This window comes from Pygocentrus nattereri, chromosome 9 (genome assembly GCF_015220715.1).
Source record: "Pygocentrus nattereri isolate fPygNat1 chromosome 9, fPygNat1.pri, whole genome shotgun sequence".
Lineage (NCBI taxonomy): Eukaryota > Metazoa > Chordata > Actinopteri > Characiformes > Serrasalmidae > Pygocentrus > Pygocentrus nattereri.
This window is the reverse complement of record NC_051219.1, coordinates 31,349,888-31,368,106: the sequence shown is the minus strand read 5'-3', so window position 1 is coordinate 31,368,106 and position 18,219 is coordinate 31,349,888. Positions and strand designations below refer to the sequence as shown.

General features: G+C 38.5%; 1 protein-coding gene across 2 annotated transcripts in view; it reads left to right on the top strand.

The window, feature by feature from the left end:
• Window positions 1-18,219, top strand: part of stat6 (signal transducer and activator of transcription 6, interleukin-4 induced) — a 53,036-nt gene that overhangs the window by 18,808 nt on the left and 16,009 nt on the right. For both annotated transcript variants that reach the window (XM_017707564.2, XM_017707569.2), the window contains exons 7-13: window positions 2,801-2,949; window positions 4,752-4,886; window positions 7,755-7,928; window positions 12,253-12,340; window positions 12,473-12,595; window positions 17,283-17,375; window positions 17,482-17,682. In XM_017707564.2, coding sequence (XP_017563053.1) covers window positions 2,801-2,949; window positions 4,752-4,886; window positions 7,755-7,928; window positions 12,253-12,340; window positions 12,473-12,595; window positions 17,283-17,375; window positions 17,482-17,682 — 963 coding nt within the window. The remainder of the gene's footprint in view (window positions 1-2,800; window positions 2,950-4,751; window positions 4,887-7,754; window positions 7,929-12,252; window positions 12,341-12,472; window positions 12,596-17,282; window positions 17,376-17,481; window positions 17,683-18,219) is intronic.

Sequence of the window (18,219 nt, the reverse complement as noted above, 5' to 3'; positions counted from 1 at the left end):
AATCCTACTTATTGTAACTCAGATTCCACGGTCACTTCCTAATTATGCTGATAATTAGCCTAACACATCAGGACTTGAAGTCTTGACCAATAGCAGAGCTTGTTTTGCTACATCTTCCTGTTTACTATAGACAAAAAACAGTTCCTCATTTTCCACTGGAATTGAACCCTTTTGTATCCATCCAAAACTTAATGAAACAAAAGAGGACATGCACTAGAGGGAGACGGATGCGTTTCTGTCTGCTTCTCGCCAAAAGAAGTTGTAATGCTTTTATAAAGGCTGTCATTCAGCTATGAAGTTTTGGTACAGCATCAGTGAACAGTGTTGCTCAACGACTACTTTGACCCGAATACACTCTTAGTCAGAAATACCAAGGAAAACATGGAGACAAAGGAGAAGAAGACCATGATAGCAACTCTGCTGTGTAGGATAACTGCGCTATGGCAGATGCTACTGTTATATTTTTAGTAAGGTCACTGCAAATAATGCAGAGGTTTTGGAAGTTAAATTTCCAGCAATTTGCGGGCCAGTCTCTATGCCAGCAGAATGAACACTGATGAGAAGAGTGGACGGCTGGAACGGTGACTTTTAGACTACAAGATGGCCGTCCAGCCACTGAAGGCAAGATGAGCTTGAGACAAGTCATATTGAAGACCTTGAAAACAGGAGCTGGCAGCAAAGTCTAAAAATTCTTGGTCAGAAGGAAAAGCCAGTTGCATTTTATGAAAATACATCCCTAAAATTGGTGACATGATGGTGAAAAGTGCAAATATCAAACTGCAGTGTCGTCTTGGAGCCTGGAGGACAGAGCTGGGTACTGAAGCCAGAGTGGTGTGGCTGTGGATAAGTGATGAGTCACAATGTTGGAAAGAGACAATTAGTGTGTGTGAGCAAACAGAGTAGTTTTTTCATGAATTTTCACTGCATGATGCTGGGATGAGGTACACAATTCAAAATCCTGCAGTAAAATCTTTAATGCCCACTGTTCTGCCTGCAGCAAAAAAAGCAGAGGACTTTTTCAAATGCCCTTAGCAGAGAAGTGACTTGGGCAAGGTGTAAAACTCATGATTTAGGCCTGAACACCATTAAAGCTACGCAGTACTCTGTGTATAATTGTAAAGAGGCTGATGATGGTGGTTTTCTTTTCCTTTTCCTGTCCTCACTGACATGCTTCGTTTTTATGTGTGGACACTGTAATATGTGGGCTGATGGTTAAACGAAAATATCGTACATGTAGCATGTACTTGGTGAGAGGGCTAGATGGAATATGTATATTCTCTCTACTGATTAATCCCCGGCAAAGTTATCTGTGAGGAAGGCAGAGTGGTGCTAGGAATTCTACACAGTAAAAAAAATTCTGAAACTCTGTATATGTGCCCCAGTTGTTTTGTATGAACATTTCTTTGCTGATATGTTTAGATATTGTTCTTGGTGGTGATTTTAATTTTTCCTTCTAGCCAGCAGTAGATAAACAGACCCAGTTACAGCACCTTTTCTCATACTGTACATCTCTATTTATCCTCTGCCTGAAATGCTTTGTTAGTGCTCTTCTTTTTAAGCCCTGCCTCCTAATGAGCCCAGCATGCTCTAATTGATGAGCTCACCCACTCTGTTCTGATTGGTCAACCACTAGAGTAGCTCTTCTGCTAAACATTCCGCCCCTGTCTTACACTCTGCAGACAGACCCTTCTCTCCTGAGCAGCTCTAAACAACGCTGTGGATATTTTTCCAGTTGTGCCAGTATATGCTGTATCAATTTGAGCTCCATGGCCAAAAGAAAACATGACTCAATGGGCAGCTGTATCCTTCCTAGCCCTTACTCAATGATATGACATTACTATCTAGATTTGCTTTCCACGTTAGTCACACCCATTATCAAAAAAATTATTAAAAAGGTCTAAATTAATGAATGCCATTGTTGAAATGGCCTGGCAGAAAGCCCAGAATTAAACTCGAAACAGCTTGTCAGTGTCTGGGGTGATTGTGCATTCTCTAACATTAGATACTGTTCATGGTCAGTATAAGCTAGAATTACCACTGGATTCATACACCATCAAATTGCAGTTGGGTAGAGATAGAGACTTTCATAAACCTGTATAACTTTTTAATCTTTTAAAAATAATCCATTAAGATTGTCAGTACTATAAACATTGCGCAAAATGACAAAAACAGTGGCATACCACCCCCATTTTTATATTTCTTTATCTCTTTATTTTTATATGTATCTTTAGTTGGCAACCCTAACATCTGTTCAAAGAAGACTCCGATTTTACCAACTGGCAACTTGTTGGCATCAATGATCTACTTGACAATGGGGAATTTTTAATCTTTTAAACAACTTTGTGGACAAAATATCATGCCCACACTTGATTTCTTTAAGTTTCTTCAAGTTCAGGCATTATATACATACATACATATAATAGAGATCTAAACTTCTTATTCCTTGCATTAATTAGAAAAAGTACTACAATACAAGGAGCCAAGAACTACAATACAACACAGACAAAAGTACATGGGAGTATATTCTTTCCAAATTTCAGTCTCTGTGGCGCATTGACTGTCATGAAAATGTAAATTGTGTAAATATTAATTCAAACCACACAAATGTCATCAGTGGACTTTGAGGGGAAAAAGAAAACAAAATGATAAAATGTAAAAAATTTGTCCTTTAATCTTAGACTAGGCCACGTCCACCAGTTTTTTAGTCCAGCAAAAGCTTTTTAGTTAAGGCCCTTTACAGCAGTAGTCAGTTCTGCTATTACAGCTGTGATCCATGTATGTATTGTTTGTTTTTGTCCAGAAACGTGTGCAGCTCCTGCAGGAGGCAGTGTGTAGTCTGGAACAGTGCCAGACTCGTCTTATCCAGCGTATTAAGTCTTGGCGGTGGGAGCAACTCCGCTCCACCATTGGCCTCGCCTTCGACGACAACCTAGTCCCTCTGCAGACATGGTGAGCTCCTCTACACGATTTTAGTTTTGCTAGTTTACATGTGAGGCGCATGTCTACTTCAGTCAGAGTACTGCAAGGAAGTAAAGTTACTTCGATACACCTTAGTCACACAAATGATGTTGCAGCCTTGATGTCTCTGTAACTGTGTAACATCTGCTTCTTTTATAGTACACAATTGGGCTTTGGACATAATTGATAAGGCACGTACCATGATTCCTTTTTTTATACACTCAGTCTGTGCAGTTAACAACAGCAGAGTCAGTACGTGCAGACTTTGTTACCCCAACCTGAAATGCAATTGCAAAAAAAATGGGAGCATGTATGTCCATTTTTTATTAGTGTAGATCCACAAACTGTGAATGAGTTTTGTTCCTCTGCATCATGAATGAGGAAACAGGATGAATTAAAATAGAAAAGATTTTCACAGATTATTTACACAGATGATCAGTGCTGTGAGCTTTGTGTTGACTCGTGTTCCTGGTTGTGTTGCTATGTAGATGGAAAAAAAATCTGCAATTTTGTTACCATTGACACAGAAAAACAACAACATTGTAGTCTATATGACTGTGAGTTTGTAGTTTTCTAATGTTCAATCTGTCTTCTGTTTTAATCACATTTTAATCAGGGAGGAGTGAGAACCCTCTGGGCATCTTTCAGTGAAAGCCTAATGATTTCTGTGAAATAAACAAAAGTGTCTGTAATGTTTAATTAATTTTCGTTTAAATCAGTCATCATCCTTGCAATTCATTGTCCAGTTTTGGTTGGAAACAAATGGGTTAAACACCCAACAGTAAAGTGTCTAATCAGGGTTTGTTTTGTCCAGGTGAGCTTTCCCATTGGTTTGGAGTTCAGGATCTGAAAACTTAATGGTTCAGATTAACAACCAACATCATTAGGAAGTGACAGTGGAATTAATATTACACTACAATTAGGAAGTGACTGTGGAATAAGACTGTACTACACATCTAGTCACATTTTAACTTACAATGGATGGGACCAACATGCAGAGAAAATCTTTTAATCTAGACCTAGATTCGTCACTGAAGTCCTAAATTCGTAAGTGACTGTGACTAACCAGGTTTCAGTCAGTTGACAGAAATAGGAAACAGTGGTGGCAGCTCTAATGTTAGAGTTCTTTACTGAGTCACTGTATATCTGCTACAAAGTAAATATATGTTAATATGTCTATTACAAGATTTAAATAAAACATGGAATTTCATTTACAAGCAGAATTGCTGAAAGCCTAGTGCTAATGTACAGTTCGATCCCCATAGATCAGGTTTTGACACTTTTAGCTGGCCTGACTCTAATAGTCACAGTTTGCCACGTATATCATGGCAGAATACTTTTTCTTTGTTTTTAGAAACAGCTGTTTGAGGTAGTATGTATAGATAGTTAAAATGTTTTAATTCACCCTTCTGTCAATACAGTCCATGTATAGAAACTAAGCTGTGAAAAATGTGCGTTTTGAATTCATTGTTCTTGTGAAATCAGCCCATATAATTTCTAGGAATTACAAGAAGTTAGAAAATAGTCACATTCAAATGATGTATGGCTGATTTTGGTAAAACCACATCATAATTGTTTCTTCCCAGTACAGTTCAGATTGGTGAAGCAAATGAAGGGCCAGCTGTAAATAGCTTTTGCGTATTTTATGACTGTGAATATTTGTAGCTGCTGAATGATGTGCTCTGTAGACAGAGGATGAAAGAGCTATGGAAAAATGATCATTTTCTAAGATAAGATTAACAGTGTGTATACACCATCCCCATTCTCTCCACTCTCTCTTTCTCTCTCTGCAGGTGTGAGCAGTTGCTGGGGGTGAATAGTAATTTGAGACAAGAGGTGATGCTGGTCAAGAGGGACCATGGAAGTGCTGAACATTTCCACCAGCTGGAGGAGAACCTCAACCGTCTTCTGCAGACACTCATCCAGAGGTGCGACAAGCCTGTTTAACTCTTTACCTTTCCATATGATAATATTGAGGGATAAAATACCATATTGCAGTTTTACTGTATTCTGAAATACCATGTGGCAGTTATATTGCTATATATCCTAATTGTGACATAACCGTACGCAGTTTCAAAGAGATGGCCAGTGTCCCCAATAAAATCGGCCACATTAAATTCCACCTCAAGATTTCTTCCACATCATTGGCTTCCACTTCGCTGTGGGGTGGGTATTTTTGACTTTAAGGGAAGAGATGTTTTGCCATCCCATCAAAATTCTCTAGATCCACCACTGGGCATACTTGTGATAAGTTCATATAAAAGCACACGGTGATATAAGTTTAAAGACTGCATCATTTAGAGTAAAATGATATGTTTATCGTTATAGTGCAAAAAGAACTTTTATCATTTGAGGGCAGCAGTTGTCCTTAAAATTGTGTGACTGTGCCAGTAGAAATTATCCAAAATTACTTATAATGACTTACATTAAAAGTAAAGAATGTTTTTTTGCCTTTTCTTGCAAAGTTACCATTTTTGAGATATATGCTTCAATATGTGTTGGCTGTGTATCAGGAAGAGCTTTTTGCTAATAGTGTAAAATATTGACAGTTATAAGAGGAAGTGTTGAACGTGTGTTGGGGAGGTATGAGTGTGTGAGGAAAGTAGTGCATTGAAATTAATATATTCAAATGTGTATGTAACACCAGTCAGCGATGAGGAGGACGCACGTGCTGAGTAAAGCGAATTTTATTATGGGCAAATCCAAAATCAGGGTCAAGATGGTCCAGGTTCATGTAGCCAACATTGAGAGATTGGGGTTCAGACATGATGAAAGAAATACACAACGGAGAAACACACCAAACAAATCAAACATCCAAACATATCAAACAAACAACAGCAAACACGAGGGGCAAACACAGGGCTTAAATACAAAATAAGGATAACGAGGGACAGGCGGAAAACAGGTGGCAATGATCAGGGGTGGAGTCAGACAACAAAGGGGCTGGACTAAGACTCAAAACAAAGAAGCAGATGGACGATAAATAGTAAAACAAAAAAGCACATGGAGAGGGAGGAGCCAATCGTGACAGTGTACATCATTTTCACATGAATAAAATCAGTGGTAAACTGTAACTATTAGAGGTTGTACGGGTTGTAAAAGTTAAACAGGGAAAAACACCATAATACCATGATGCTAATTTCTGGTAGCGTCCATGTGGGATTTTAGTAGTAATGAAGTAATGGAATAACTGAAATTTGGGAGGAGGACCTTGGAGGATCTTGGCATCAGTCCTGCTATAAAACTGCATCAGCCTAGTGTCTTATGGGCTGGCTAGGTGTCTGTACCTGTGTGCAAAAGAATAAACTTCACTTTTCCAGAAATACAGCTGGTCCTCTAGTTAAGGATTCAGGATTCTTCACCTGAAACCCCTCCTCCTTCTAAACTAACACCCCATACATTCCCATTGCAGCTTTACAACCACAACCCCATCTCCCTTCTGTTCCTCAGTCATTGTAGTCCTTTCACAGTGGAAAAAGAGGAGGTCTGGCCTTCTAGCTCCAAGCAGAAGCTGTCCAGAACTTCTCTCTCTTCCCTCAGTCAGTCTGGCTCAGTCTAAACTTACACAATTTTGGGGTAGATAGAACTGGAGACTAGACTAAATTAGTTTAAAAATGGATATTTGATGCTTGAAGGACATTCCATAATTTATTTAAAGGTTTAAACAGACATATTAATGTATATTTTACCTTAAGCAGTGCTTCTTAAGTGTTTCAGTAAAAACACCTAGAGTTGAACTACCTCTGCAGTTTTCCATTTATAGCAAATGACTGAGACTTGATTAGAAGCTGTATGTCTGTGGTATGTTTGTGACATATCTAGAACTTCTATAAGGTCTGCAGTGATGTTTAAGATTAAGTCTAAAATTACGCCCACTCATTGGAAATCAAATGTGATTGATTCCACTGTCAGTTCTTAATTATGTTAGCAGTTAGTTGACAATGAAGAAAAATGAAGTAGAAACAAGAAAATTACCACAATACTTGCACAGTATAAATACATAATTTTTTAAAAGAACTACAAATTGCTGACTTTTTTTATTTAGCACATTAGGTAGTTTCTAAAGGTCTATAAGGTCCTGAATGTTCTCCTCTGAATAAATGATAAAACATCAACACAACTTCTGCCAAATGTAGGTAAACTGGGAGTCATAGTTGGTGTTGATGTAATATATTTTGTTTATGTAGACAAATTCAGTGCATCCCTTTTAAGGAACAATTCAAATGCAGTATTGAAAAACTGAAAAATATATACGGGTGAAGCAGGGGTCTGAAATTTAGAAGTGTATTGCTGATACATTGCTCAACTAGGCATATGGGTGCACTCTATCAAATTAAAGTTGCTACATATTCTAAGTGAAATTGGAGGTTATGAGACATCAAATGCTGACCTCAGAATCATTTACATTTATGGAATTTGGTAGATGCTCTCATCCAGAGTGACTTAAATATTGGCTTTTTTTTTTGTACAGGTAGGCAAAGGTAGTGTTAGGAGTCTTGCCCAAGGACTCTTATTGGTATAGTTTAGGGCACTTATCCAGGTAGGGGATTGAACCCCAGTCTACAGTGTAAAAGGCAGAGGTGTTACCCGCTACACTATACCAACCACTCCTTCAAACCTGAAAATATGGGTATCATTGCACTCCTGAAGATCGAGTGATCTACAGCACGTCTACAGTGTTCTACAGGGTTCTCATTATACGCTGTACAGTCTTCATACATGGTGTAAGCTACTGCCTCCTTTCTCTTTTGCAAACCAAAGAATGTCACCAAGAGCATTTTGTTGTTCCTCTACAGCTCGCTGGTGGTGGAGAAGCAGCCCCCTCAGGTGATTAAGACCCAGTCCAAGTTCTCCAGTAGTGTGCGCTATCTGCTGGGAGAGAAAATGGCTCCGGGGAAGCCAGTTGTCCTGAAGGCCCAGATCATCACCGAGTCACAGGCCAGGAACCTGGGACAAGGGGTTATACCCACGTAAGCATCAAATATACATGTTTGTTTATGTACATGTTTACATGTTTGTTTATATACCTTGTCAGAACATGGGGTTGTACATACATCTCATATTATGTATATATTGTCACCATCATGCAAAATCTAAATCTTATATTTGTTTAATCCTTTTCGAAGGAAGATTCAAATTGTGGGAATTCTAATTGCTGGTCCCAGGATAATTCACTGATGTCAGGATCATATTTGATCATATTTATTTTATTCCAGAAGAGCAGAGTATTTAGACACTCTGGGCTACTAAGATAACATGTTTCTTATTAATTTCACAGCATTTATTACCCTAGAAGAATAAATGTTACATTTCCCCATAATACTAATCTAAGTAGCTCTAGTTCCAGCTTCTACATTTTGTTCATGTCTGTGTGTCATAGACAGACATATGAAAGATATTGGATATTGGCATCAGCCCACCCATATCGGTGCCTCCCTACACAGGGAGGATAATTTTGTTAGTCCTGTTAGTTAGCCCTGTTTATGTCAGAACGTTCCTATGAAAACAAACCCGCTCTGACACGCAGTGTTTTCATTACCTCAAATGCATTAAATGTAAGGTAAAGTACAGAAACACTAAGGCTTACCTTAAAGAAGCCTACTTACTGATGTTTGTATGTAAAATGTGCAAAGACCATACCCTCTTGTTTTACTGTTCTTGTGGCATCACAGAATGCTCACAAGGAATAAAGCATCTACATATAGATGCACAGTGATAACTATAGTGCAGTAAGTTGTACATTTTACCGTTACACCTTACCAAAACAAACACAACAAGATGGACAGGAGACACCACACACCCATACACAAGAAGGCTTAAATCTTAGGCACAAACATGAGCAGCTAGAATTCAAACTAGATGTTACATGTGCTACAGGGTTTGCACAACCACCACCCACAAGTGTTGTAATACCTCATTGCTACATCTGATGCCACAGAAAAGACAAAAAGGTTACAAACCTACTTGTGTGCCTTCCTTCTAGGCTTTATATGCACATATTACTTCCCTACTTCACTTCCACAGGAGTACTCTTGACCTTTTAACGCTTCACTGCTGTAAGCAAGCAGCTTCATGAAACACAGACCAGCAGCAAAAGACTTTTGAAAGCTAACACTTGCCTACTTTTAAATGTGTTTGTGTGTGTGTGTGTTTGTTTGTGTGTGTGTGTGATTGTGTGTGTGTGTGTGTGTGTGTGTGTGTGTGTGTGTGTATGTGTATGTGTATATATATATATATATATATATATATATATATATATATATATATATATATATATATATATAATAAAATTCAGCACTAACAAGTACTTCTATAGTTACGTGTGTTAAATGGACAGAATGTACAAATATGCCTCAGGAGGTCACATGACCACTGTCATCACTATGCTTCCTGCTGCAATCTACCCACAAAAGCTGACACAGCTCAGAAATTAGTATCACACAACCCAGCAGGAGTCATTCGGGAAACGTGGTTGCTGTGAAGGTGTGGATTAACTGCTCTTCCTCTGACGTCCTGATTTGACTTTCTGAGCAAATCACAGACACAAGCAATGCTTTTGCTGCTGATTCTACTGGAAACATTCTTGGAGTTACTATGAAAAGTTAAATCGAGTGCAAATCATACGGAAACTGATCCTGTCATACTGAACTGTAGCTGTTTCATGAGTTTTTGCACTGTGACAGCTAAACATAGCTTACTGACATTTTGCACCTCCCCAGGCCTTATTTGGTTTATTTCATTTGGAATATTGTTGCTAGGACTTTGAAATCTAGATTTTGATTTTTATATCTAAAAATACTTTTCTTTGTTTGGAATTCCGGTCCTGAAACATTGGACAATATGTATATAGTCTTAAGCACCCAAGACACATTTTCAAAATCTATTTATTTGCGTAGTATGTGTTTATTTGCTGAGAGAAGTCAGAGAAGTTTTGGTATTTGAATAAACAAAATGTATAGAATATTAATTAAGATAGATAGATAGATAGATAGATAGATAGATAGAATACTGACTTTATGGATGTTAGTGTGTTTGTTTAACCATTTCAAACCTCTCCTCGAGGAAGCCCAGTATTATATGTAGTTAAAAAGCAACTCCTGGTTTGACCAATCAGTGCTTCATTAAATTGTGCTCATGATGTAATTGATGATGTTAACAGGTCTCTGTGGCTGTGAAGGTGTCAAGGAAAATATGGACCAGAAGAAATTCTTGTTGCTTTTTATTGTTTTTATGTTTATTTGAATTATGAATATGACTTGCTTAGGTGCCTAAAGTTTTTGCACAGTACTGTATATATACACACACACTCTATATAGACAAAAGTATTGCGACACATGCACGTTACACCTACAACAGCTTTTATGGCATCCCATTCTACATCCCCATAGGCATTAATATGGAGCTGGAACCCTTTGCAGCCGTAACAGCTTCCACTATTAGGAATATTTATTCAAGATTTTTGAATGTGTCTGTGGGAATTTTTGCCCATTCATTTGGGAGGTCAGACACTGATGTTGGACGAGAGGGCCTGGCTTGCAATCTTTGTCCTAGTTCGTCCCAAAGGTGTTTGATGGGGTTGAGGCCAGAACTCTGTACAGGCCAGTCAAGTTCTTTCTCACCAAACTCACCCTACCACATTGCTTTGTAGAACAGAAAATGGTCTTTCCCAAACTGTTCCCGCAAAGCTAGAAGCATGCAGTTGTTCAAAATGTCCTGGTATGCAGAAGCATTAAGATTTCCCTTCACTGGAACTAAAGGGCATAGACCAAACCTGAAAAACAACCCCATAGCATTATCCGTCCTCCACCAAACTTTACAGTTGGCACAGTGCAGTCAGGCAGGTAACTTCCTCCTGGCATTCGCCAAACCCAGACTTATTCATCAGACTGCCAATTTTCAAAATTACAGGGTTTGAGCCCCTTAGTTCCAATGAAGAGTGATGTTAATGCTACAGTATAGAAAGACATTTTAAACAGTTATATGATTCCAACTTTGTGGCGACAGATTGGGGAAGGCCCTTTCCTGTTCCAGCATGACTGCCCCTGTGCAGAAAGCGAGCTCCAGAAAGAGGATTTTGGCACGTTTGGTATGGAGGAACTTCAGTGGCCTGCCTGCAGCCCTGACCTCAACCTCACTGAAAAGCTTTGAATTGAATTGGAATGTTCATTGTGAGTCAGGCCTTCACATCCAACATCAGTACCTGACCTCAAGCTCTTTGTCTGAATGGACACATTTTCCCACAGATATACTCCAAAAAGGTGGAGGCTGGTATAACTGCAAAGAGGGATCCCCGTGGTTTGAAATGGGGTGTCCAGCAAGCTGATATAGATGTGATGGTCAGGTGTCCACATACTTATGCCCATGTAGTGTACACTGACATATGTAACACATATATTTTAATATTTTTTTCTTTGTTTGGAATGTCAGTGCTATATTAACATACACATATATATTGTATAGAAGGAAATATATGCAAATAAAAGCAAAGACATTGCATTTATTGACAGATTTTGTTTTGCAAATATATGAACAAAAAACAGTACATATATGTAAATATCCGTCGAATGTCTGTGCTAGGACTTTGCATATATTGACTGACTACGCGCATATATTTGTTTAAGAGAAAATATATGTAAACATATTGTTCTTCATTTGGGAATTTTAGTGCTAGGACATCACATATATTGACAAATTTGATACATATATTTTGTATAAAAGGAAATATACATAAATATTTTGTCCTTTATTTGGAATCTCAGTGTTTGCGCATTGTATAGATTGACTATGTACATATATTTTGTATAAGAAAACAAATTTATATATATATATATATATATATATATATATATATATATATGTATATGTATATGTATATATATATATATATATATGGGAATGTTTTTCCCTCATTTGGAATTTCAGTCCTAGAACTGAAAGTCCTTCAGTTCTTGGTGCTGTTACATATATTGACAATTATTGTGGATGTATTTTGGTTATGAGGAAATACGTACATATATTTTTCTTCTGTATGAGCTTAGATGGACCTTCAAAGTTACAGGTATTCAAGATATCGTAGTGCTTATTACACATCAGGCACTTATGCATTTTATAGATCTCTGCATCTGCAATGTTGTCAAATGTCTAATCTAATACTCAAACAGACATCAACAGAAATAGAACTTTACACAAATGTATTCTGTGCCATATAAACATACCATTGCAAACATACTGTTGAGTGTTCATGGGTAAAAGTAAGGTTTTTTTTTGGATAATATTTCTCTTCTTTTTTTGTAGTGAGAATGTGGGGGAGCTGATCAACAGCACAGCCATCTTAGAACACAACACTGCCAGCAAGAGCACGTGTGCTACTTTCAGAAATATGGTTTGTATGGCTTTTTACCAATTCTACTTCTGTGTCCATAAAGGACCCTGTACAGACATTGTACGATAACGTTGATGTTTGAAGGAATCCCTGTGATAATTGTTGTAATCAGCCCTTGTTTCTTTCCCATAGTCCATCAGGAAGATCAAGCGAGCAGACAGGAAAGGCTCTGAGTCAGTGACAGAGGAGAAGTTTGCTCTCCTTTTCACTGCTGAGATAACCATCACAGGCTGCGAGAGTCCTTACATTGTCCAGGTAATTCTTTTTTTTTTTTGCTGCCCCCCCCTCCCCCCTACTGTTAAAATGCTCAGACTGCCATAGAAGTGGGCAATATAGCAATCATATAAGACTTTTGCAAGTGGTTCCCAAGCAAGTTGAACAAAACTAAATAAACCAGTAAAAAACGCTGTGAAAAGGAGCAACATAGGCTAATTTACAGGCAGCTGCTTGTTACTATGCAGTTTATGCTGTTACTGTACTGGATTTTGTTGTTGTTTACTATAATTAATCTTAATGTTAATCTTTATGGTATATTGAGTGTTCTAGAAGTACTGGCTTACTCAGAAAAGCACATTGCTGCACAGTTTATCAGTTTTTTAATATGTTAGATAACATATTGCCACATCTAGACTACCATACCTACATCCTTCAGGTAGTTCTATAAAAGTTCTCCGAAGTATAAAAAGATGATCTAAGTTAAAAATGACATTTAAATATTTCCAAACTAAGCTGGACCATAGCACCACCACAGTTATTGTCTGTTCACAGATGTGCTGAGAATACCTAGGTTTTCAAAGGAAAATGTAAAACTTGTGCAATATTTGATACAAATACCAGTGTATGTAATCGTAATAGACCTCTGTGCGTCATTCAGTATTCAGTCACATGCCCAAATTAGGAACTCTGGCTCTAAGTTAGTTTTCTGTATGACAAAAATCACACATAATAACTCACACAGACATGAATACAAATTTGCACTTCCATAGAGGCTTAACAACCTTGCAATTTAGAGGATTCAGAGATGTTCAGAATGAACATCTACACAGGCCAAAACAGGAACCTTTTACAACCCCAATTCCAGTGAAGTTGGGACGTTGTGTAAAACATAAATAAAAACCGAATACGATGACTTGCAAATCCTTCTCAACCTATATTCAATTGAATACACTACAAAGACAAGATATTTAATGTTCAAATGGATAAAATTAGTTTTTTTGCAAATATTCACTCATTTTGAATTTGATGCCTGCAGCACGTTCCAAAGAAGTTGGGACAGGGCATGTTTAGCACTCTGTTACATCACCTTTCCCTTTAACAACACTCAATAAGCATTTGGGAACTGAGGACACTAATTATTGAAGCTTTGTAGATGGAATTCTTTCCCATTCTTGCTTGATGTACAACTTCAGTTGCTCAACAGTCCGGGGTCTCCGTTGTCATATTTTGCGCTTCATAATGTGCCACACATTTTCAATGGGAGACAGGTCTGGACTGCAGGCAGGCCAGTCTAGTACCCGCACTCTTTTACTACAAAGAACATGTGCAGAATGTGGCTTGGCATTGTCTTGCTGAAATAAGCAGGGACGTCCCTGAAAAAGACATTGCTTGGATGGCAGCATATGTTGCTCCAAAACCTGTATGTACCTTTCAGCATTAATGGTGCCTTCACAGTTGTGCAATGCCATGGGCACTAACACACCCCCACACCATCAGAGATGCTGGCTTTTGAACTTTGCACTGATAACAATCCGGACAGTACTATTCCTCTTTGGCCTGGAGGACACGACGTCCATGATTTCCAAAAACAATTTTAAATGTGGACTCGTCAGGCCACAGGACACTTTTCCACTTTACGTCAGTCCATCTCAGATGAGCTCGGGCCCAGAGAAGCCAGCAGCATTTCTGGGTGTTGTTGATGTATGGCTTAATTTTAGCACAGTTTAGCACAGAGTGTGTAGTGGTGATTTTCAAAAATTTGCATTCATTTTCATCATAGAGAGAACCAGCTTAGACCTAGAGTTCCTAGTATGGGGATGCAGAATAATGACATGTCTTCGGGGATCAATGAGCCATCTAAAAACATGATTTTGAGTGCAGAAGGTATTTAAGGCTTAATCACAGAGTATTCTTGAAAGCAGGTTGGTGAGCACATTTTCCCACTGTAACCAGAACTTGTGTCCAAAAATATAAGTGTGGTTGTACATGTGTGGTAGCCCAAAAATACGAGTGCTTACCAAGTCCTCCAGTAAAGAATTGGTCACTTATCTCTTTTAGCAGTAGAAATTGTCAGTTAGGACACAGAGCTAAGGGGTATCCTGACCATGCTTAGTAGGCAGATTTCTTGCAGCAGTTCTTTTGCGCCTGACTGAACATTTAGAATGAAACCGGCTTATGCCAGGGTTAAAGCAGTGACATCAGGGCAAGCAAGAACGAGGAATGAGGAGCTGACTGGTACGTTGATTTTGTAGATAAGAGTACTGAACTTGCTGACACAGGTTGCCATGATGTCTGGCCAAAAAAAAGTTGGGATATCCAAACAAATGTATTCAAATTGCATGTCAGTTGTGTGGTTGCTTTGTGGTCAGTATACAAGATCAGCCAAAGTCTTGTGAAAGCCTCTCAGTGATACCTGTTGAAGCAAAGCAGTGCTGATAATGAATGGAAGAACTTGATATGAACGCAAAGATGACGTATACACTGAGAGAAAAAGCAGTCCATGTTTGCGCTGCTCGATAGGGACAAAATGCTAGCATTGAGATTATATTCCTGCTTACATGGACTGTGATATTTACTGTGATTCATCATACAGTCACTAAAACACTCATCTGGATCTGTGATTTGTCAGGAAGCTCACAGTAAACAGCATTGCTTACAGGGGCCATTTGCCTATTACAACCTTTCAGGATTGCCATAAAAAATTAACAGATGATTTATTGCACAGCCCTTATTCTCAGCAGTGGAATTATTTTACTATATCAGTAGTCAGCTCACTGTCCAGTTAATTAGCACCAAACAGGACATTTGGTGGTGTTATTCGTTCTCAAAAAAAGAATAGAGACATTCAGACTTTATATACACGGATAAGGCATAACATTATGACCACCTCCTTGTTTTTACCCTCACTGTCCATCTTATCATCTCCACTTACTATATAGGTGCACTTTGTAGTTCTACAATTACAGACTGTAGTCCATCTGTTTCTCTACATACTTTGTTAGCCCCCTTTTAACCTGTTCTTCAGTGGTCAGGACCCCCATGGACCTTCACAGAGCAGGTATTATTTGGGTGGTGGATCATTCTCAGCACTGCAGTAACACTGCATGTGGTAGCTCTGGCCTGAGTGGATCAGACACAGCAGTGCTTCTGGAGTTTTTAAACACCATGTCCACTCACTTGTCCACTCTATTAGACACTGCTGCCTCGTCAGTCCATCTTGTAGATGTAAAGTCGGAGACGATGGCTCATCTGCTGCTGTACAGTATGAGCTGATCATCCTCTAGTCCTTCATCAGTGGTCACAGGATGCTGCCCACAGGACGCTGTTCACTGGATATTTTTGGTTGGTGGACTATTCTCCGTCCAGCAGCAACACTGAGGTGTTTAAAAACTCTGGCAGCACTGCTGTGTGATCCATTCAGGAAATCTATAACAAGACCAGACAGGCCCCAGGTGAGTTTCTGAGGAATTATGTATGGAAAAAAAATAGAATGTTTATCAGCTTCATGCTAGGAAACAGAAGTACTGACTGTTGAGTAAGTGAACTGCGAAAGATGAAGTGCCAGACTAAACTGTGACTGACTGAGGTGCCTACTTGTGCCAACTTGACACGCATTCCGAGTATGCTTATTAAATCTCAGTTTGGGTTGATGGCCTCAAACATTTTTTTCTTTTCCTCATTGCTGAGCCAAAGACAGATTAACAGCCAGACAGCCGGAAAAAAAACAGCCAGAAAAATGCTTGGCTGTGAAATTGTGCCTCTGAGAAATTTTGACGCTGATGTGTAGTGCCAACTATACCCAGGGAAATCTGGACCACCTGGCGCCACCTGCAGGGAGAGAAAAATGTAAACACGGTCTAACACGACTCAGTCTTTCAATGTGTGTCAAAAGCCACATCTGCTTATGAATCCTAAAGGTGTAGATCTTTGACCTCACCATGATTCAGTCCAGTTCTGATTATTTAGGAAATTATTTAGTATGTCATAAAATATTGAATTTCACCACAAAATGATTCAGTTGGATTATTTTTGTGCAAAAAACACAAATTAAACAGTAAAAACAATACGTCAGTCCTTTTCAGATACAAAAGCATTGAACATTTTGGGCAAAAAAATGTAACATTTTGGCCTCTTGATTGTGCTGTCTTAAAAATAAAAGTGTGTGAAAGGCTTCTTGATGCCATAAAAGAACCTATTTTGGTTCCCTAAAGAACCTTTCTAGAACCCCATAAAGAAGCATTTTTACATTTTAAGAACCTCCTTATAATGTATAGGTTCTAGGAAGAACCCTGGTACATAAACCCCTTTATATTATGTAAAGGTTCTTTGAAAGGTTCTTCACATGCATGCTTCTTCTTATTGAATCAAAAGTGATTCTTCAAAGGCATTGCTCAAAAAAAATTGTGTCACTTTTTCCATTAAGAGTGCACAAAAAGTGCCCATGATGTTTACTTTTTTAAATGTTATGGAATATTATTATGGAATATTTTATCGAGTGTAATTATGATTGATGATATTAATAATCAACTTTAAACACGCAGTTGAATCACCACTTTCAGGTCAGTGCATCAAGTTGCAGTGATACATTATTACACCTCTAATATCATGTACTTACATGCTCTTCAAAACTGGTCACCATCATTTTCATGGATGCTGTCCTGTGTGAGTGTGATTGGTTGTGATTATGAGTTCTGTTATTAATGTGATATTTATTTTCTGTTTCCAGATGATATCTCTTCCTGTGGTTGTAATCGTACATGGCAGTCAGGAGAACAATGCTATGGCTACAATCATATGGGACTGTGCATTCTCTGAACCTGTGAGTAGCAATAACCACTACATTTATAAACCTTGTTAAACATCATTAATCAGATTAGTTATTGAAATAATTGAAAAAATCGTGCTGTCTGGTTTGTTGACCTCAGAATAGGATCCCGTTTGTGGTGCCAGAGCGCGTGCCCTGGAGCCAGATGTGTGAGGCTCTGAGCAGTAAGTTCATGTCCGAGGTGCAGACCAGCCGCGGTTTGAATGGATACAACCTACACTGCCTTGCTCAGAAAATCTTTGACAAAGATATCTCTGGGGACTTCAACAACATGCCTGTATCTTGGGCTCAGTTTAACAAGGTATCTTTTACATCTTACCAGTGGTGCCTGTCAAAGGTTTTGGGATAATTAGCTTTGCTAAATGTTTTTAATAAATGAGCATTTTTTCATTGTTGGTTTGCAATATTGTATTAAATAGAAGGCTGTTTCAATTTTGCCAGTTTTCTTTGCAAAAACTGCAAAACAACTGACAGAAGTCCTACAGTGGCAATGGCCATACATTTTTTAACCCTTTGTTGTGATGTCAGCACTCAACAGCACTTAAACCCTTTAGCTGTTAAAACCGCCTTTTTAATATGTAATTTTAGCAACAGTCTGTAAAACACTACTGTCAAATCATTATTTAGGCAAAACCATTTTTAACCCAGTTTGGCCATTGCCACTTCCATTTGCGAGCTTCCCACCCCATCATATAATGCTACCAAGCTGAGAGGGTGAAGGGCTAGCAGATGCTTCCTCCATGTGAAGTACCATGACATCTTTTCAAACTGCTGCTAACACAAGGTCATTGAAGAGCTCAGCATGCTTGGAGGAGAACACTAACTGCAAATTCTGCTA